Genomic DNA, 22,106 nt, shown 5'->3' on the forward strand with positions numbered 1-22,106 from the left:
ACTCCCAGCTCCCTCAGCTGCTCCTCATAAGACTTGTGTTCCAGTTCCTTTCACCAGCTTCATTGTCCTTCTCTGGACATGCCCCAGCACCTCAATGACTTTCTTGTAGTGAAGGGCCCAGAACAGAACACAGGATTTGGGGTGCAGCCTCACCAGTGCTGAGACAGGGGGCAATCACTGCCCTGGTCCTGCTGGCCACACTGCTGATGCAGGCCAGGGTGCTGCATGAATCTCATGCACCTCAGCACACCCCTGGCTTATATTGACATGGCAGTCAGCCAACACCATCAGGGCCTTTTCATTACAGCATCCATCATTTCCTTCCATGGAAGAAAGCTGTGCCAGTCATACCTCTTCCATTTCTGTCCTCAACCCACTGCTGTAAAGATAAGATAATAACACAAACCAGTGCTCCACAAATAACGAATGCTCCACTTCCCAGAAGTTTTCCCCACTTTGATGGGAGATCTGGTTTTGAACATGAACAAAAATAGGCTGAAAGGTCCTGCTGCCCTCTACACCTCCAGTTTGCCCACGTGTGTTTTAAATGTGTTTACCTTGGTCCACCTGAACAATTACACAAAACAAAATACGGTTGAAATAGTCCAAGCACTATGTGACAGCTGAATCAAGCAAAATGGTCTCTTCCAAAGCGGTATAAACCTCTTCCTGACCTGAAGGGGAAAACAAATCAGAGTGATCCCAAGAAACAGCTTATTTGCACAATGGGAGACACTTGTACACATCACTTGCATTGTTCATGATCTCTGTACTCATCCATGTCCACATCTGAGTCAAAGAGGGAGTGTCCAGTGTAATCTGTGTCAGGGGTTTGGGAAATACTGTTCTCTTCCTCATCAAATGTTTCTGTCCTTGAATAAAAACTGAAGTCCTGCAAAGGGGAGTAAGTCTTGCTTGCTTCGCTGCTCTCCTCAGATTCATACAGAGTGTTGTCATCATCATGGTGCCATTCTGGCCAAAATTTCCTCCTTATTCTTTCACAATACATAGCAAGGTTAATGAGTTCACCTGCAACACAACACAACAGGCTTCAGAAAATATATCCAGGCAATAATGCTCTAAGTCACCTGATGATGCAAAAACACATCAGCTGTGTTAGGAAACAAACTGCGTAGGGCCTTTCCAAAGAAGTTTCAAAATTCCAAGATGCCATCAATCCTCTTACCAGCTGTTTTTAATTTTAATGTAACCACATACAAGAAGGGTTACACATGAATAAGCACAAATGCATGGTCATACAAATAGCAAAGTAAGTATCCCAAATTCAACCTCTACAAAAAGAAGTCAAGACAAGACACAAATACTGTAAGGTTTCTAGAGTAGAACTTTTTGCTTAATTGTAAACACATGGTTCCTAAAGACAGAATTTGATCTTCTAGATGGCAGAGCATGCTTATTAAATACAGTGAATGTGGGGTTTTCACCACCAGATGGCAGCGTTGCCTGCAACATAAATTCACATTTAATATGGCCACCGGCTCACTCCTACTGCTCCCAGCCTTATCTTATGCCTTGTTTATAAACACATGTATGCTTACAGAATAAATCGTTAAAAAATCAAAAAAGAAATAACAGCGTGTTAAAGGGGAGGTGAATGTAAAACCTGTGTTCATGACAGCATAAGTAGGTTGATAGGTACAGAGAATCAACCACACTGATTGGGTATTTCAATCTATTATCTTCTATTTATTTCCACTAGAGACAAACTAATTCAACAAGCATAGTAATCCTTCTAGCCAGCCACGAGCCCTTCAGAATTTTACCTGTGATGCCCCAGACATAAAGGGGAAGAACTGCATAGCCAATATTTATATCCTTTCCTCATTATCTGAGGAAAAGAGTAAGCCTGTGCCTCTTCACCACAGGTTTAGCAGAGCTGTCCTACACAGAGTAGGTTTACAGGTCAGATTCACTCCTTTTACACTATTTTACATCCTTTTCCTCCTTAGCTCTTCCCATTTTTCATGCTGTGTGGTTTTACTGTGAAAATGCATGCAAAGATACTTTATCCCACAAAAAAGAAACAAACCAAAGAACATCCTCTGTGGGGAGAAGGGGCTTGTTGGCTTCCAATTCATGCAAAAGCAAAGCGACTCCAAAGCCAAGCTGGATTTCTTCCTTGCCTGGCATCTTCAGGAACAGCAAAGGCTGTACTTTCAGTGGGACAACAGCACTTGCAGTTCTACTATCAAGGAAAGTTTTCAGCTCAGCAGAATTTGGTTAATGGCTGTTTTTCTGTTTTCTCATACATTACCCAGCATTCACTCCTTAGAAGCTTTAAGGCTTTGCCATGTTAAACAGGGAAAAGATCAAGTAAAGAAATAAAAACAATTACTGTGTAGAACACTAAAGAGAAAACAAAGACTTTTAACAGAAAACAGTATTACAGGATACAAATGCTACATCAAAGGCAAGAACGGTCTGCTGAAGTACTGCAGTCTTCAAAATGTCCTTCCAAGGTACTCCAGGTTTAAATGTGAAAAATGCCACCAAGAGCTTTTCATCAGAGTTCACTTATGCCTTCTTACCTTTGATTAGTCTCTCTGGTCGAGTCCCTGGTAATGTCCACATTGCCTGTGCCAGATGTCCAAAGACAGTGGCATCAACAGTAGAAACAGTTGATCCCATAATGTACTTCTTGTCACCTGTAAATACAACAGCAAATATTTCTTTATTGGATGTCACTCTTCCCCAAATTAAAAAAAAAAAACACAGTTCCACCTTTAGCATATTCATTTTACTGAAATAATTTCAATGAAAATGTTCACTTGCTCAAAGACAGGGATTCCAAAACTGTTTCAAGGGTTCAGCAGGTGAAATCCATTACTGCAGCTGCCCCTGTGCTCAAGACTTCTACAACCAGGTAAATTACAGAGCCACCACTGGCCAAGGAACCTCTTCTGCTCCTCACAGCTGGCAGTGCTCACACCCTGTACTCGTTCTGCTGCATTTAAATTCTGCTCTGCAGCTACAAGATGCCTGAAAACACCATTTCTGCCTTTGCTGCAAACCCAAAACCACTCAACCACGATTCAAAATCATGAACTTGCTGAAAGAAGCTGGGCATCCTTTACCTCCCACCCATCCAGACCCAGGTTCAACTTTCTCAATTTATCAGCTGGAAAAAGAAAAGTCACACCCAAAGCTCTCCTCTCTCCCTGTTTGTTCAGGACGAAATGGATGCACCAGTCAAACCTGCAGCAAGTGCTCAGAAACAACCTGCATCTCCAGGAAGAGGACAAAGCCACAGGCAGGAGTGGACAGGTCCTCTCACACACCCCCACTGCAGTGCCCTCACCCCCACTGACCCCTCACAGGGACAATTCAGAGGCATGTCAGGCACTAAGTGAAACAGCAGCCCTTGGGGACTGGCCTGGAGCAGTGGAGGGACAGGTCTGCTCCTCACAGCAGTTCTGCTTTAGCTCTCTGGGCACCCCAATATCATGATGGTCCTAAATGGCCATCACAGCACAAAGAGATGGGTAATTAACTAAGGGAAGAAAATACATCTTTTCAAAGCCACTGTTTGCTACAAAACATCCACTGTAGACTGGTTTTCCCATCACAGGCAGAAGACCTGGAACAAAGACCAGGCACAGAGCACACAGTGAGTGAAACATGAAGTACTGCAGAGGTCAGGTTAGCTGACTGCACTGCTCCTGCCTCGGCCCAAAGTGCCATTAACTCTGTGAAATGTGGCACCTAATTGAATTCTCAAAATCCACTTATCCCATCTCCCCAGGACATTGTTCCAAGCTGCCTGTAATTCAGCAGGTTATTCAATGTACAGTTTATTGAGCAAGTCCAGAGGAACTGTCCAGTGTAAAATGCATCAAATTCCAGAGTACAGTACAAGGAATGCCGCCAAGCCCCTGCACAAGAGCACAGCAAAACAGGAATACCCAGTAACAGTAACCTTCTCTGGCCTGTCAGATGTCATTTGAACACACAGTTAACTCTCCCCAACTCCTTCCACGGTTCCATCAATTCACTGTTTGAAAACTCTGTACAGGGTAAATGTTGTGTCTTTTCGGTATTTATCTGACACCTAAGCACTCACCAATCTCAAGCACAGCTCAAAAATGGGTCCCTAAACCACAGTTACATGCCAGCAGCAGGAATTTAGCACCATACAACTGGGTCTTGAGATTCAATCCATAGTGGTGTTGTGCTGGGAAGAAATAATACCATTTCCATCTTGCTACAACTAAAGCAGGCTCTGAGTGAGGACTAAACCATCCCACCCTCTGGTTCCCCAGGCACAATACCCCACACCTGCAGGTGCATGGAAGCAAAGAGCAAGAGGAGAAAATGAAACTGTGGGATCATAAAACTTCAAATCTGCTTTTAAGTCATGCTGTTTCACAAAGTATGGCACCTCGGCACATTTTATTCCACCATTCCCAATCTGTTCTCAAAACTTCCAGGGCAACTTTAGTCCAGAAGACCTTCTGATAGACCAGATATTTCTGTGTCTGTTTTTAGGCAGGATTACATAGAGTCTGTCACATCCAGGCTGCCACAGCACTGACCATCTCAAACACCCTGTGCATCCCCTGGCTAATCAAACAGAAATGAAATCACCCGGTCACAATGGACTGGGTCAACTTTGTACTGAATTCCCAGAATTTGAGAGTACCCAACTCCACTGTTTACAAATGCATGCACCAGAAGATTCAAAAGCAGCTACTCCAACAGTGGGTGAAGAAACCCCAGCGAGAAGCAGGTCTGTGGGACACAGGCCTGCACCCTTCCACAGAGGCAGCTACAGCACTTGCAGGCTGCTACAGGGCACTAACTAACTTTAGAAGCTCAGATCCAGGTTATTCCAACCTCTGCATTTTCAGCTCTGAGCCCCCCTGCCCTCCCCAAAGCATCAAATGCTTTCCAAAATCCCCTTGAGGAAGCTGCTGGCCTGCAACTCCCTGCTCAAAATCCTCATTTGCCAAAGAGCCTGAGAGGCAGAGAGCTGAGAGGGCACCAACAGATTTCTGGCCTCTCACTTGCCTCTTCTAAACAATTACCAAAATGTGTATTTTTATATATTGCTAATTCATGTGCTCATTCCCCACACTTTCTTACACTATAACCACGCAGTAGGAAACTGCTACAACACAAGGAAATTATATTTGTGGTTTAAAGACTGCAGGACAGAGAGAAAGGTGATACCAATGGGATAGGCTGATCCATCACAGAGGGATTAGTTCCAATTTCCATGTTTATAAGGTCTGGAGGAGTCTGTCAGGGAAATGGGTATAAGGGAGATAGAAAAATTATTCTCAGAAATAAAAATAAAGAAAATAAAAAAGCACCAAAGATGTGATTGGAAATGTCAAAATTCATGTCATAAGAACTGACAGCTGCAAAGTTATCATTCTCTGGAAGCAGCTTTTAGAATTAAAAGTTATTTTTGTTCCCATGTGAATGGTCCTTGTTAAAAAAGGGGAGCATTAATCTGATATTCCTGATGGCTGACAGCTACAGTTTGGTATGTGCAGCTATTCTGCACCATAGGCATCATTTTTAAGCTCTTAAGATAAGAGCCAAAAATCTCAGCTACCTTCTCTTTAGGGAAAACACTTGGGTACATATATAGGGAGGGGAATCTCACAAAGACTGTGCAGGCAGTGAGCTGACTGAATGCCTTCTCCTTCCCCCTTTGAAACAGGGAGCCTCTAGTCAGGCTGGAATCTCCTGTTCCCACTCCAGAATACCACCTCGAGGGCACAGTTACCCAGACCCTACCATAAACAGCTGGCTGACGAAACAGGAGCACAGTGATGAAAATTAAGGCAATTACAGAAAAGTAGACAAACTCATTAATAATCAAAAGGGAAAATAAAATTATTCATGTTAACTGCACACTGACTAATCTGACATCCATTTCAGAGGGGAAGATGAAAAAAATGTACAACGTTCAGCTGGTAATATAATAAAATAACAGGAATACAGCAAACAGCCATCAAGACTTTTTGAAGTACACAGGCACATTCTCAACAACAATCTGGAATTAAGAAGAAAAACTCTGCTGGTAACATATGTATAAAACGATTTAAAATTTTATATACTGAAGAAGTGCTTGAGGATTTCCAGTACATTTTCCACAAAAGCCAGATACTGATTACAGCATTTGCCTTCACAGGGAGATGACCCAAGCCACCCAGGAAGGGAGAAAGAAGTCGGAAGAGAATTTTTCTGCAGGCTAGAATAAAGCTCTCATTTGAAACAAGTCCAATTTTGAACAGATTTAGAGAGTGACTAACATCTGTCAGCAAAACATGGTGGCACCTCCACCTGCTGAAATCCCATAATTAAAACTGGATGGCTTTTAGAAAGCCACCTCCAAGCCAGCAAAAAGGCACAGGCCTCAAGACAGCAGTGAAGCAGTCCAATCCACAGAGATCTGTCTAGATGATTACATGATCCCTTTGAACTTGAAATCTTACAAATCTCAGTGTCAGTATCCACTCTAGAGAAATAAGCAAATCAAGATACTTTTACAAGTACTCAGATACATGTTTTAGTTTTCGCTTGAAGGTTCCATCTGCTCTTGGCAGCCAGGGATGACTTTAGCACAGACAAATCCACTGCCACTCCTTTCAGCCTGACAGGCTTGTCTAGAATCAGGGGCTTTGCTGAGCTTCTAAGTCATAGACTGAACTTGGTCCAGCTCCTGTCCCAGCCCCTCTCCTCTTTGTGATGAACATGGAGTCACACAGTGCCAATCTCAAAACTGCAACATCAGCAGTCCCACAGAGGAGAGCACCTGGAGCTGGCCACAGCTCTGCAGCAGGTATGACCAGATCTCTTCTAAAATGAATTGCTCCCTTCCTTCCTCCCTCTCAAAGAAAAGAGACTTCTTCATCTCCAAACAACAGATTTTCTCTGAAGAGACACTAGAATAGATAATTGCTTCTGTTAACAAACAAAATGCAGCATAAGAAAGTGCTTTTAAAGGAGGAGCTGTCAAGTAATCTTCCCCTTGCCCATTGTGTCCATGTGCCCATTGTGTCCACGCACCTGATGGGTTTTTTTACACCCTGTTCCCAACCCAGCAACTCAACAGGTTTGTTTCAGAAAACAAAGTTATAGAAAACTCCACAGCTGGGTCTACTGCAAATACCTTCCTTTCCAAAACAGCCTGGAAGTCCAGAAGCATGCTTTTTCCTTCCCTTTCTCAGCAAGCACTCAGCTTCTGCCTTCTGCTGGGCTCTCCCCAGCTTGTTCCTTTCCTCCACTCCACACTTGTCTCTTTAGAGCATGTACAGTGTGTCCCTCTGGACCACAGGGCAGGGAGGCATCCTCCTGTCCTCCACTTAGCCACCTCTTCAAAGCAATTGTTACAGGGAACAACACAGGTACATCTCTCTTGGTTTCTCCCACAAGAGACATATGGAAAGTGACCACCTGCACCACAGCAATTCCTCAAAATGCAAGCCATACACAGATGCACAGTAAGCTTAGCTCTCAGTGGAGCAGAAGGCAAGAAGCACAGTGCAAAACAGTTCCAGTGCATATTTCAACCTGAGCCACATGACAGAAATGAGTTTCATGTAATTCCAGCTAAGTGAAGTCAACCTTAAGACTAATTGTATGGGATGCACCCAAGATAACCAAGAATCTTAAACACATGTATTTTGACAGCACAGAACCATCTCCTACTGGGAGCTTTCAATAAAGCTGCTGACACCAACCAAACACAGCAAAGTTCAGTTCATCAAAATAACATCTGCAAAGGGTTTTCAAATGGCAGCCTCAGAGCAATCTGTCAAACAGCCACAAATAAAAAACAGGAAAGGAAATACAACCTGGAAATACAAAATGAGACACACATTCCCCAGCCCCCAGAAAAGGTATAAAGAGGCTTCATTTGCAGAACTAAACACTGCATTTTCCTCATTTCATATCGCTAAATGCTCTTCCAAAACAGCAGGCCATGTTTTGCAGCTCTACATACACATACTCTGTGCTCAGAGAAGGAAGCCTCTTATGCCTCTAGACACACAATTTGGCAGCAAACAGTGGGAAAAGAAAACAGTGTCTCTGCCAGAGCAAGGAAGGCACGAAATGACAGCCTCTACCTTCTGCCAAAATGAGATTATTTGTGTGTGATCAAGCTGTCAGGAAGCCCTGGAGGTCAGTTTCAGCCTGTGGAGAGAGGGGCTGTGACCAGAGCACCACCATAACCCCTTGTACCTTACCCAGGAGGCCTGCCAGAGTCCTCATGTCCTTCTCCATCAGCGTGTACATCTCCTCCTCCGAGAAGCGCCCGATGCCGTGGCCGTACATCTCCCGCTTCACGATCCCTTTGGTCAGGTGGCAGAAGATCCACTTCAGCAAGTCGCTGAAGGGGCCAAAAAGCGAAACCATCTTCTGTGTCTCGTGAAGATTTTCCACCCACTGGCAATAAGCTAAAGTCCTGGAAGGATGCAGAAAGAAATTATAGCAGGGTAATCCCCAGAGAGCCCAACCCAGCAGAGGCTCGCACAGAGGTCAGGCAGGTGCTCGCTGCCCTGACGGAGAGGCAGCTTCCATAAACAGCAGCCTCTGAGGCAATCGGAGTGCCAGCAGAGCAAACCCACTTTACAGTACTTAGGCAGACTGCCCAGTGCTTATTCTCTCATTAAATCATGACTCACTTCAGGAGAAAACAAGATTCACGTTGAAATATAAAGTAAAAGTTGCAGAATTCTGCTAAACTCTTGTAACAAAATGCATTTATTAGCTAAAGATGACTCACTGCACAGACCTGGGCAAAACAACAACAAAACAGTCCCCCAAAAAATCAGTCCCACCAACCTTCCTCCTTTCTATGCTGCTGACACCTAGGCAAGCAGTAACTTTGTTCCAATATAAATACTGAAGCAGTAATTTTTCAAAAGGTTTCTCTTCAGAAACTAGGAATAAAACGATCTTTTAAAAATAAAATATAAAAAATTAAGAAGTGGTGGTTATTGAGTTGATTTTCTCCTGTACAGTTTCCTCTATTCAAAACATTGATTTTATGAGAGAGACATTTCTAAAGGACTCTGTTGTGCTCCATGCTTTATTGAATGGTAAATAAAATCTTTTAAAAAGTATTTTTATATAATTTGTCTCAGCATCTTGTATTTTTGTTACCCACATGAGTTTTTGTTATTTATTAATATTACAGGGAAATATATATTGATTTGTTGCTACAGAAACCTATGAAAAAAGAAACATTAACTTTTTTAATATCCATCATCTTCAGAAATCACAAATAAACCAAAAAGACCATATAGATGAATTTTTGTCACAAAGTTCAAGGGTTGTTGGAAAAACAGCTAAAGGCACCTGAAAGTAGACACGATAAACACAGAAAGCCTGTGGGGTCTCAGAAACACTGAGAATTGATATACACATTCCAATCCAAGTCATTCCAAGGCTTCATTGTTTTCATTTGGAATATGACTTCAGTTTTACCACTGTACATATTTCCAACTCCACATCATTTCCTTAGTGCTGATATGATTCATCTAATTCAAGAAAGGAAAGTAAAAAAAAACCAAAAAACCAGTATCTCCTGGAGAACTCCAGTGACATCTTTTGATAATGTACATTTTATCAAACTCACAATGTCCACTGCAGTTCAATGGCTTCTGCTCTAGCTGGTTTCACCGAAGTCAGTAACAGTGAGGTGTGAACAGGCTTTGCTGCAAATGTATAAACAGGGAACAACAAAAATGTACCTGCTCTGCTACTGATGGCTTTGACCCTCAACAGATTACTCCACAGCCTCCAGCACTGTGTAATTATAACAAAAGCATCCTGCTGGCAGTTCACATGCTTCAACACCACTTTCAGAATGGGGTGTTCTGCACAGTCCTGATTTTTCAAACTTGATGGATGAACTCAAGTCATTGAGCAGGTTTCAGCAACGCAAAGTTTGAATCAGAGACAGATTTAGCAGAGGCACCAGCAGTGCAGGAGGAATGTGAAGCCAACAAATGCAGCAGTAGAGCTACTGGAAGTCCTAAAGCACTGACTTTGTCTGGAAGATGTGGTGTGAGATTGCCCTGTTCCAGGAGCAAAGGTAAAGCAGGACTTAAGGCAAATGGAAGAAGGCTGGGCTGAAGGCATAAGGGCAGGGATATTATAACCCATTAGATCAGGTTGCTCAGGGTCCCATCCAGCCTGGCCTTGGGCACTTCCAGATACAGGGCATCTACAATTTTCTGGGCAACCTGTGCCTCACCGCCCTTTGAGTAAAGAACTTCTTTCTAACATCGAATTTACATCTCTCCTCCGTTGGTTTAAAACTGCTCTCCCTTGTCCTATCACTATCTACCCACATGAAAAGTCACTCTCCCTCTTTCTTATAAGCCCTGTTTAAGTACTGGAAGGCCACAACAAGCTCTCCCTGGAGCCTTCTGCTCTTGATGCTGAACAACCTCAGCTCTCCCAGCCTGTCTTCACAGGAGAGGTGCTCCAGTCCTCTCATCATCTTTGTGGCTTCCTCTGGACCTGCTCTAACAGGTCCAGATCTTTCTTACGCTGGGGACTCCAGAGCTGAGAAGAGGTGAGGTCTCACAAACACAGAGTAGAAAGGGAGAATCACCTCCCTTGACTTCTCTTGATGCAGCCCAGGATGCCATCTCATGTCCAGTTTTTTCATCCACCAGAGCCCCCAAGTCCTTCTCCACAGTGCTGCTCTGAATGAGTTCTTCTCCTAATCTCTAAGTTAGTATTTATTATTTGAATAAACTAAGAAGAACTTGCTCTCTGAAAGCACTGCTCTATCTTGCTGCAAAGACCCTCCTTCCCCAGGATGGACCTGACCTGCTTCATCTCTGCAATACAATTTAGTTACTGTGGACAACAGGCCTGGCCTGGAGAAGGGCAACAAGAAAAAGAAGTCAAAACAAAACAGAAAAAGAACTCAGGAATTCCATTGCAGTGCTTTTTAACACCCCAGTTGCACAAGATTAACCTGCTCACTCCAACCACACCAGTGAGCTGGCATTGCACCACGAGTGATCAACCATGTCCAAAATTGTTTTAATTTCATAAAACAGAATGAACAAGGTTTCCCACAAAGCTAATTGGCCCATACTTTCATGCAAAAATACACTTTCCCAGAGCTCACTTGCTTGCCCTGGGAGAGAAGGTCTTTGTGTCTGGAAGAGGCAGAAATCAGACCAGGTGTTTAATGACTAGGACAGCAATAAAGAACTACACAGAATTTGGGTAATCCTGCATAGGCTAAACTGTCAAGCACAAATCTTCAGACATCTGCTTGTCCCTCTGAATGAGCAGAATTGTTACATGTCCCAAGTGTCAAATTTACATGGGCAATGAAGGCAGCTAAATAGACAATCACACAATTTACTTCCAAAATGTAATGGTTCTGAGTAGACAAATCAAGGAAAAAAGTAGGCTCCAATTTAGGGAGAGTTAAAAGAATTCCATTCAAAGGTTCATTAATTTGTGTTTTCTGCCAAAACACTCTTCTCAGCATTTAATTCCACCCATCACTCCTATATTCAAACTACATTAGTGGAGTATGATCGATATTACAGAAGGTTAGGAAATGCCAGAAATTGGGTAGTCTACATAATAATCTACTTCAGTACATCACAACTATACATTTTACACCAGAGTAAGCATTTATGGGATGACATAATTATTTAAATATTGGCCTGAACTGAGCATTTTGGGAAACATTACCATTCGTATTTGTGCCAGCACATCTGTACAAATCTTAGAGTAGAAATAAAACAATAATGCATTAAGGAGCAATGCTGTGGGGGTGAAGTAAATCCTAAGTCTAAATGTAACAGCAGCTTTGGCCTCAATACATACATCAGGCAAGGAGATGAAGAAAGTGACTCATCAACAGCAGCTTGCCTGATTATCCCAAAAGTGTCTGAACTTCAAGGCAAGGGGAAGGCATTCACAAGGATGTGAACAGGGGGTTATTTCTCCTATCTGAACGTGCACAGACCAGAATTTCTTGACATACAAAAGGATTATAACAAATTCATTCCACAATCAGCTGTAGAAACCCCACCTGCTGTGCAACTTCTCAGAGCAACTGGTTTTTAAGCCACCAGCAGCATTCAAGGCTCACCACTGTTAGCAGTAAGAGAGATGCTACTCTTAAAATTGGCTTGATGTATTTAAAGATATTTACATTATAAAAATATTTTATGTTTAACATTTGGCAAGTCTAAATACTGACTAAAGTCAGATTCATCCATATTGTCATATTATGCTCTTCCTGTAGGTCAAGCATTCATCACATATGATGCTTGCTTCTTGAAAGACAAAGCAAGAAACAAGTGAAATATATTTGCAAGTGCATATATACATACACATTTATAAATCACACACACATTTATAAATCACTACAGCTATGTTTGACAATACAGCTCAACCAATCTAATGGGTTCATCTGCTTAAGCCGAATATTCAAGGCTTTATGTTCTCACTATAAGCACATTAGTGTCACCAAACTAAGATCTGCCTCCTGAGATTGAAGTGACAGAAAGCATCTCACAGCAACTGCTAGCCCTACAGGCACCCAGGAGGTGCCTGGCCTGAATCCCAGCAGTACTGTCAAGCCCAGCATGCCAGCTCCACAAGGAAATGAGAATCAGACCTCCCTTAATCAGAGGTCTGATCCCACAAATGTGCTGCAGCTACACCAAAAGCCCAACGCACTCCCCAGAGGTGGCTGTGGGTGCCCCACAGGTTTCTGGGGGTCCATGGGTCACTGCAGGCACTGGAGGTAACTCAGAGCAGGCCTACAGCAGATGGCAGAGGTCTGCATTGGATCCAGGCCTGGAGTGAGACTCACAAAATTATTTCATTTCCATCTCTTCACTGCTGGCTCGCCTCAACACCCATTCAGATTAGAGGACTTTTTTTTTCTTTTGCCAACTAAACATAGCAGGAGCTTAATGGCTTACTGCCTTCTCCAGGGACTGGAGCTCCAGCACCAGCTCCAAATGAGTCTTGTGCATGTCAGAGACACGGTGTAACCCCAGCATGGAAACAGGCAGGCTCACTTGTTGTCTTCCCGCCTGAGCCCTGCTGGGTGTCCCAGCCTGGGGCAGAGAGAAGGTGTCCAGAGGCTGAGGCTCTCCACAACCCCACACTGCTCCCAACTCCAGCCACAGCAGTCACTTCCACATGTAAGAGGCACTAACTGCTGAGGATCAGCCACTGCTTGGCAAAACTAAACACTTCTGGAGGAAATGCTGAGCATCCACCAGGGTTAGCTCCACCCAGAGACAGCACACCACAGGATGTACTTTTCTTCTTTGTCCAATAAATGTACTACAGTATTACTAATTTATGATGAAGCTACTTTACATGCCGCTGGCACAAAACAGCAGGAATCACATTATGTATCACTGCTTTGGAGGCTTGGTTTTATGTACCTCATTCTGCAGAAAGGCAGTCACTGTTTCACATTCCTCACCATGGGACATGAGGACACCAAGAAAAAACCCTAAGCCTTTAGTTGGAAGGTTCAGGGACAGATGTGAAGGGATCCCACAACCACAGATGCAATGCTGTCAAGGAGAAGTATGTCCTACACAGTGAAAGCCTGATTTTACTTTGGTGTATGTACAGGATGGGCAAAGTTTTTCTCCAGGAATTACAGCAGTACAACTGCAACACTTCATGGCTCAGGCTTTGCCTGCTACAGGAATCTGCAAGGTTTAACCTCACCAACACATCAAGCCTCTGGTACAGCCACAGGGACATACAGTAAGACTCACAGTTGGACTTTTTACTGCACTGCAGCAAAAATATATGCCTTGGAGGAACTCAGCTGTGTGTGACTACACAGGAAAGGCAACAGGGATACACAGCCAGGCATGCCCATCTCTGATCCTGATGTGACTTTGTCCACCTGTTAAAACAGGTGCCCCCTCTCTGGACCAGTGCCTGATTTTGCAATACCTGTCTTCCATATCTGCCTAGGTCATGGCCAGCCAGCTCCAGGGAAGCCTGGATGGATGGACAACAGCTTCACAGAGGAAAGCACTGTGTAGCTATGACACTGCAGATGGGTATAACTGATTAAAGCCACACTTCTTGGAAGGCAAAGATCTAATTTCTAAACCAAATCACTTCAATATGCTAACTGAGTGCTAAAATTGTTCTCTCAGGAGACATTAAAAATTATTTGAAGAGCTATATGTGCACATATTGCTGCTGATCTTCAATCAAAATGTGAAAGAAAAAGCAGGCGAATGCATTCAATTAAAAAATCACACACTGTTTTCAAGAAAAAACGTGCAACATAAATGCAAAACTTACTGTAGCAAGGACTTAAATGCATACTAGAAAGTAAACTATTGGGAGAAAGCCTTGTGCCTGCTAAGGGAGCAAATGCAGTATCCAAGGTGCATGTCCAGCTGATGCCTCTATGCCCAAACTGGAAAGGGCACTTAAGGACAGAAATGTAAAGCACAGAGGAAATCACAGGAATTATTTTCAAAGGTGTCAGTAAAATGCATAAAGTCCCAGAAAGGTTCTATTTCTGTTTTCCATTCATGTAAATATTTCAGCTTCTCAGGACACTGTGACTAATACTGGACATTATCAATGGGCAGTGCTGTTAACAATCCATATCAACAATCCATATCCTGTGTTACAGGAAAGGCAATGAGCCATACTGCAATCACTCACACATAATTCAAACCAGTAAAAGTAAGAAAACAATATTCTGGATTCACCACAAACACTGGATTCATTCCTCTACACCCCTCAAACCACAAATACATTCAGCCACCTTGATCTTTTGGTCTTTACTAACACAAGGCTGCTCCTGTACTGAAATCACACTGAACAGAGGAGCATCCCACTGCTGCTTCCTTCTACAAAGCTGCAGTCAAAGGCCTGACTTTACACTGCTTGCACAGCACAGCTTTTCAAGGGAATTATCCCTGGCTCATACCACTGCACACATAAAGGAGCAGCAGTTTCCTAGGATGAAGAGAGTTGTGAAGTTAATAATTGGGTACCCAAGATTTCTGCAAGAGAAAAGAAGCATTTGAGCCCAAGCTCAGGGACACATCTGACAGCACAGAACACAGAAAGCTTTGCCATGCAAGCTTACCAGTACAGGTGCTCCTCCACCATCTTGGTCACAGCTCTGGAAACAGCTCTTTCATGTGGACCAAGGTGTTTATTTAAATTCACTCCAAGTTTCTCTTCCAAAAAGTCAATAATGAACTCGGTGCCAGATACTTTCTTGTGATTGTATTCAATCCAAGGCATTTTCCCTTGAGGGGAAAGTTTTCCATCAAAATAGTTCTAAGGAAAAAAAAAATCAAGTAAACAAACAAATATACAGGCAAGAAAAGCCTTCAGGTTCTGTTTTAATGAGATAAGTATTTTTAAATAATTTTCTGTGTTCTTAAAGAAACAAACCCACAAATCTTTTTTTTTTTTAATAATACTCTAGAATAGCAATGGCTACTCAATCAGAGCAGCAGCTTTACCCTACATAAAATTCAGACAGAATTATTTCCAGGCCCTGCACAGTGTTACATGCTTCTACGCTGAATGTCATGTGATATAATATTATTTAAATAATATTATTTATTATTTAAATACCTGGGTTATTTAAGGGTTGGAGATGCTCAGATCTCCCAGAAGATAGTGCCCGTTATCCTAAAGAAGTTGTAAATCAGGGGACTCACAACTAAATTCAGTACCTGCATGCATCTGCACTTTCCATGTTAAAAGTACCTTAAAAAAATAAATTCACTACCCAACTCAGATGGCTGCATTACCTCCAAGGACAAAACACACAGAGTCACAAACATACATGAAAGGTATATCATTCCAGAAGGCATATCATTCCATGAGCAAAAGGGAAATCTGCTTTTCTGCTTTCTGCAACTTCAAAACGTAGAAATCTCAGACATTTACAGACATACTCATTACAACTGGGTCTCCCAAGAGCCCAGCACAGCAGAGCACAGCACCACTGCATACTGCTATACCTGCTCAGCACAGCACTCACACAGAAGCTGCAATGTGTTTTCCTATGACAAGGCAAAACAGAGATTAGAGAATTTCTGTCTCATGTAACAAGCATGAGAGGAAATGCTGGCTGCCAAAACATGATCAGATATTTGTCCCCAATTCTCTTACTCCTGAAGGCAGAGACACAAGGCACAACCTTTTTCCTTTCTTGTGATTCCCATCCTCACATCCTGTTATTTAGTGAATGAAAACTCCTAGCACAGAAAGCTGAGCAGTAAAGGCTCTGCACTCAATCTCTGGCAGTCACCCCAAGAATTTCAGGACCTAGCTCCTAATTGCTGGAGGTTTAGGGCTTGCAGTTCTGGATTGATGTTTGGGTGTCGAGTATTTACCCTTCCTGAATCCATTTAAAACAGATTAAGGTGCTCTGGCAGCAAGGAGCATACACCAGAACACACCTCCAGCTCAGTCTGAGAGCACCAGCATCCTGGCTGCCCCAAATGCCAATGTGCAATGCACTGGGACCATGCAGCCGTTCCCAAAGGCTCTTCCTTCCGGATGGAAACAAACAGGAACAACTCTGGGAAACAATGCCTTCTGGCTGCAGCCTTTCCTGGGCTTGTGCCCAACAAACAGCATGGCAGGGACACTGGATGATATCATGTCTCACCCACCTCACCCCTGTGTGGGTGAACAAAGCAGCTGAATCCCTCCCACAGAGGCCAATCCCATGGCACAAGCTCTAAATCTGCTGAACGTCTGAAACTGAAAGGAGAGCACTGCCCTGTCCTTCCACCTTCCAAGACCTCTCCTTCATCAAAAATGGCCATTCAGCACTGAAACTGACACATTTCCATAATTTTTCATTGTGACTTTACAAGAGAAAGGTTTTCCTGGAACTAAAAAGCATGTTTAGAAGATCCTAAGCATTGCTGGCTTAATCTTCATTAAGCCCTTCCATTAAGACATTTCCCTTCTTGTGCACAAACACTGGCGGCTTGCAGAAGCTGCTGGACTTGAAGATGTGTTCATTACATCTTCCAATTACTGCAGTCCATACCATTTGCAACCCAGAAAAAAGCAAGTTATTACTCAGCTGCACATTTCTTCAAGCACATATATCTAATACATATAAATACATTCCCTAAAAAGATTTTTGTGTTTCATTACATACGGTTTATCAAACAAAACAGGAAATATCTTTCACTGACCTGAGAAAAATCTTAGTCTCTTGAGAAGTCTGTTGTACTGTTTTTGTATCCACTGTTCTCAAACAGACATTTTTAGGCTTGAAACCTCTGCATCCTTATGGCTGATACTAATTGTTATCAAATATTTATCAATTTTCCACTTGAAAATTGTTCCAGCTGCTAAGCAGGAAAACGCTACAGTATTATTAAAAACCAAAAACAAACCAAAATAATATCCCTTTTCATTCACAGTACATTAAGTGCCTGCAGAGCAACAATAACAATAGCTCTACAAAACCTCATTCATAAGGAATTTACAAAAAGAATGACACAAGGTATTTCTAGGGTAATTTTACAGTACTATGCAGAAGAAATTAGATTTCACATTTTCCATTACTCCCGTTTATGATTTTACATTCACTCATGTCTTTTCCTGAGGAGGCTGCCATTTCCACAGACCTGGCATGAAAACAGCACATTCCTGCTGTGCTAATTATTTATCAGATTACATAAAGGCTCAGCTCTTCATATTCTTGAGGAAATCAAGGAATACCCAAAAGATCTTGATGAGCACACAGACAGGGCTCTTTCAAAGCAAGCTTTACCAAGAAAACCATCAAATGTTTTGAAAACACAGCTAGGGATTATGACAGCCCAGCTGGGGTGGGGCTGCCCAAGCCATTTTTCATGGAAACTCACACATAGATAGGCAGATTCCAGAAAACATAAGCACATGACAATAGTGCACATTTTGGGAGAAATTCAGGTGATAGTAAGGTAGGAATATGTCACTCTACTCCAACCCTCACGTGCCATTAAAGCACGTTGCATAACACAAAGCACAATACTCGACAGTCTGATGCACCAAGGAATCAAAAGTGTAAAAGCTGTTTGAGCACCTCACTGTCCTCTGTTCACCCCGTTTCAGAACCCTCCCTTCAAAGCAGTCCCTCCCCAGCAAGGTGATGACCACTGCAGGTCTCCTGGGACGAGCACCAGCTGCCACCTGCAGCACCTCTCCATCATGGCCCCTGACAGTGTGCAGGGAATCAAGGTGTTTCCTTCAGGATCCTGCTGATCCCCCTTCACACCCACCCTGCTGCCTGCCAGGCAGCCTTGGATCACCTACAGCATCCTAAGGGTAGCACAGTCATGAGGGAACAAGACCAAAGTCTACAGGAAGAGTGTAATAGACTCCAGTCAAGAACAGTGCCCTCTTCAGCTCCCCTCCCACCCAATCCCACAGCAGCAGCCATACTTTCCTCCACTCAACAGAGCCCAATGCAGCACCACACTCCTAACACAAGGACAGAAACCATATCTGCTGCTTCCAGAAAAAAAGAGCTGTGTCCTCAGCTCCACCAAACTTACCTCTAAAACCCTTCAGAGGGTCAGTGACCCCACAAAAACCTTAAGCCCATGTAAGCCGGCACAGCTCAAAGCGCCATCCTGGTGTTCCCAGCACCCACAGGACCCATTCCTGCTCCCACAAAATGGCACACAGAGCATGTGGGGAATCAAGCTGAGTTAAAACCAAATAAACTAAATGTCATGGCTCTAGCTAGGCCAGCTCTGATCAGCCTGAGCTGCCACAGAACAGCATGTGCAGGAAGGGACAAGGGCTGAAGGTAGGCATGTTGCTTTTAATGGTCTCGACAGTTTCGTGTATTCACAGATAGTGAGAGACATGCAACACCAAAAAGTAATGCTGACCTTCAGTACAAAAACTGAAGAGGGGAGGATAACCCTCTAGAAATTCCTCTCCCCAAAAAGCTGTGTGATTTCTGACTGGCATGAGCTCTCCAAACAACTCCATCCTGAATCACACAAATGCTGTGTTATCTTTCAGAAGTGACCATCTACAGCCACAACCATCTTTTATAATGCAGTTTTATTTACCTACTCTGCACCAGAGCAAACCTGACCATCACAAACCTTTGAACTGCATCAGCCATTAGAAAGAAAACAGATCTCACCAAGAGAGTCACCCCCTCAAACGTGCAATTTCTACCCAAATTATTTTGAGAAAAGCAATGTGCACAACGCCCTCCTGCTCCAAGGACATGTTCGAGCTTCAGAATCTTGCAAGTTCTCTAAACCTAAATGAGGAAAATACATCCCACAGGATGGAAGTCTTCCCCTTTAGTACTCCCAAGCATCTGATTCAAATCCCACTGAATTGTAAGAAAACATTAAACTCAGACTTTTAAAGAATTAAGCAAAATGTACTAATTAGACTTTCTTTCTCTTCCAATGTAAAGGAGTTTAGCTGCATATGAAGCTAAATATCAATGGCAAATGTGTTAAAAAAGGTGCAATAGGGTTCGTTTTCCGTTGTACAACATTTGACTTACACAAAACATTCTTCCTAACACCTTGGTATGGAATAAAATGCCAAATTTATATTAATGAGGAAAAAACAGAGGGAGAAGAAAAAAGGAAAAGAAGTCCAGACATTTCTTCTACCTAAGATCTTAGTTATATATATATCATCATTATTTTATCATCTTAAAGGCATTCAGTGCTTAACACACACAGAAAAGGAAAACCATCTCATGTCTCAAAAAGCCTGTGTGCTGCACAGCTTGCCAACACCACAAGATGTGTGCCACACTTGCAGTGTCCCAACTCAACCTCGATGCTAACGGGCAGGACCATGAGATTCAAGTGTCCACTCTCACAGCTTTCTTTGACTGGAGTAGCTTAAGGCTCATTCTCTGCAGGAAGATGGCATGGGATGCATCCAACCACAATTAAGGAGCAGTATTCATGACCTCTAAAAGCAATCCTATCTCACTTCACTGGGGAGGAAGCATTAGCCATGGGAGGTGAAGCAAAAGGTAAGCACTTCTTCCCAGACAGCTTTAGAGATAAGGCCTCCACAAAAAACAAGAACCTGCAGCTGTCTAATTGTGGTGTCTTTAGCATGGTGAAATTCAAGGATCAAATAGTCTTCTGCTTTAGTTTTGGGGTGCTATTTAGTGTTATATAAATTCCAGACTATTCTCCCACTTCAGCATTTTAACATTGATTTAGCTTCGCCAGTTAAGTCTACAGCTGTTCCAGATAATCTTATTCAAGTCATATCTTTAAAGGTTATACACTAAATTTAATTGGAGACATAAAAACGTTGGCAAACCCACCTAGCTGTAGGTGTATGTTTACATCTCCCTGGGTGAGACAGACTGGGGGAAGGAGAGGCAGGACGCCTATGTGCCATTTCACGCAATTACAGAGAGCTGCAAAGCAAAGGCAAACTGCACGACGTACCTGGTAGGGTAAATCAGCCATCCTCAAGTACGTTTCCATCTTCAGGCAGAACGGGGATAAACTCGGAACGCCATTCCTAGGCCTTGAAAACTGATGCAGTATGATAGCATCCTTCGAATCGAGCTCTTCCTCTTTCCTGTCAAAAGAAAAAATTAAAAATATAAAAAACACCAACAAACAAACAAGAAAACCAAGCCAAACCGGACAGGCGCACGATACATCAGTACATTGAACAGACAAAGGAGAAACCGCGGCTCTCGTCAGCCCTCGAGGGGTTTCGCTGCAGGTTTTGGTTGCCGGGTCCGGAGGCAGCGAGGGCCCAGCCCGGGCCACCTGTGGGGGCGAGCGCAGGGCTCGCTGCGGAGCCGCCTCCTGCGCTGCTGCAAAGGGCGAGTGGGGGGGAAAGGAAGGTAAATGGCAGAAGCACGGTGAAGGAGAGACCCCGACCCGCCGGCCCTCGCCATCCTGACCCCTCAGGTGTAAGCGGCTCCGAGCGCCGCCCCGGCCCCGCGGGAAGCGCTGCAGCCCCGCAGCCTCACCGTATGGCCAGCAGCTCGTGGAGCAGGTACGCGGCGGCGGCCAGCAGGGCTCCGCCCGTCAGGTACAGCGTCTTCTTCCACCAGGAGTCGGAGCCCAGCGCCGCCATGGTGCCGCCGCCGCCCGACAGCGGGAAGGCGACGATCTCGCCCCCATAGAAGGCGGGCGGCGGCTCCTCGGGCCCCGCGTACCAGCCCAGCGACAGGCTGCGGTTGCGGCTCAGGTCCGCCACGCAGGAGCGCGGCGCCGCCAGGCCCACCCCCCACAGCATCCTGCGCCCGGCACCCGCATCCCCCGCCCGGAGCCGCCGAGCCCCCCGCCCTGCCCTGCCCGGCCCCCGGGCCCAGCCCGGCCCCGCGGCGGGGAAGGGCCGCGCCGCGCTGGGCGGCTCCGGCGGCTCCCGCGGCTCCCGGGGCCGGCGCTGCGCGGCTGCGCGACCGCCCTGGGAAAGGAGGGGTTGGGATGGGAGGAGAAGGAGAAGGAGGGGATGGGGTGGACCCGGCCGGGTGTGTCCTGTCCTGCCCTTGCGGAGTCCCCGGGCCCGGCAGCCGGTGTGCAGAGCTGAGGGCGAGGATGCTCGGGACCCTGGCTTGTCAGACTGGCCGCGGTCCGAGCATCGCCCTGCTGCTCCTGGAGGAGCAGAAGCCTCGCATTCACCCGGTATTTGGGACAAAAAGAGCCACCCCCCTACGCCTCCGCCCCCGGCCGCAGCTGAGCATTGCCGCTCTGTGTCTGCAAACACCGCCGCGATTTTCTTCTTATTATTCTGGTGCTCGATGAGGTGGCTGAGGAAAACATCCCTGTGAGCAGAAAGGGAAGCAAAATGGCTTCAGAGCAAATCCCTTGTCCCACAAGGTCATGAGATGTTACTGGCACTGAGGGGCCCAGCGTTCCCTGGCCTCCCTGCTGCAGTAGGATCTTTGGGTATCCCATGATGGCATGAGCAAAACTTCACCTGCATTCTGCCAAATATTCTCAGCTCTGCATATCACACCAACCCCAAAACAGCACCCTTTGTGTTTTGGATGATACCACTGCCTAAACAGCCCCTTGTCAAATGCTGTGGTGTGTATAACTCCATAGCCGCTCCAAAATGCTCACACAAGTTGGATATTT

General features: G+C 44.5%; 1 protein-coding gene across 1 annotated transcript; it reads right to left on the bottom strand.

Annotated features, from left to right (window-relative positions):
- Positions 1-481: 481 nt before the first annotated feature.
- On the bottom strand, positions 482-21,273 carry FAXC (failed axon connections homolog, metaxin like GST domain containing). Its single transcript, XM_054279730.1, has 6 exons — positions 20,993-21,273; positions 20,454-20,589; positions 15,119-15,315; positions 8,223-8,440; positions 2,550-2,666; positions 482-1,029 (listed from the first exon to the last, which is right to left on the bottom strand). The coding sequence occupies exons 1-6, from the start codon at positions 21,259-21,261 to the stop codon at positions 746-748; spliced, it is 1,221 nt and encodes a 406-aa protein (XP_054135705.1). The 5' UTR covers positions 21,262-21,273; the 3' UTR covers positions 482-745.
- Positions 21,274-22,106: the final 833 nt, after the last annotated feature.

This window comes from Melozone crissalis, unplaced genomic scaffold, assembly GCF_028551555.1.
Source record: "Melozone crissalis strain CALT ecotype California unplaced genomic scaffold, PUWL_Pcris_2 ptg000027l_1, whole genome shotgun sequence".
In the NCBI taxonomy this organism is placed as follows: Eukaryota; Metazoa; Chordata; class Aves; order Passeriformes; family Passerellidae; genus Melozone; species Melozone crissalis.

What these genes read in the sequence shown, in the direction of transcription:
- FAXC (XM_054279730.1), bottom strand. Translation starts at nt 21,261, where the DNA reads ATGCTGTGGGGGGTGGGCCTGGCGGCGCCGCGCTCCTGCGTGGCGGAC. An exon ending in TGGCTGATTTACCCTACCAG is followed by an intron (nt 15,316 to 20,453) that starts GTACGTCGTGCA and finishes TTTTTTCCTTAG; the next exon opens with AACTATTTTGATGGAAAACT. An exon ending in ACCAGAGAGACTAATCAAAG is followed by an intron (nt 1,030 to 2,549) that starts GTAAGAAGGCAT and finishes GTTGTGTTGCAG; the next exon opens with GTGAACTCATTAACCTTGCT.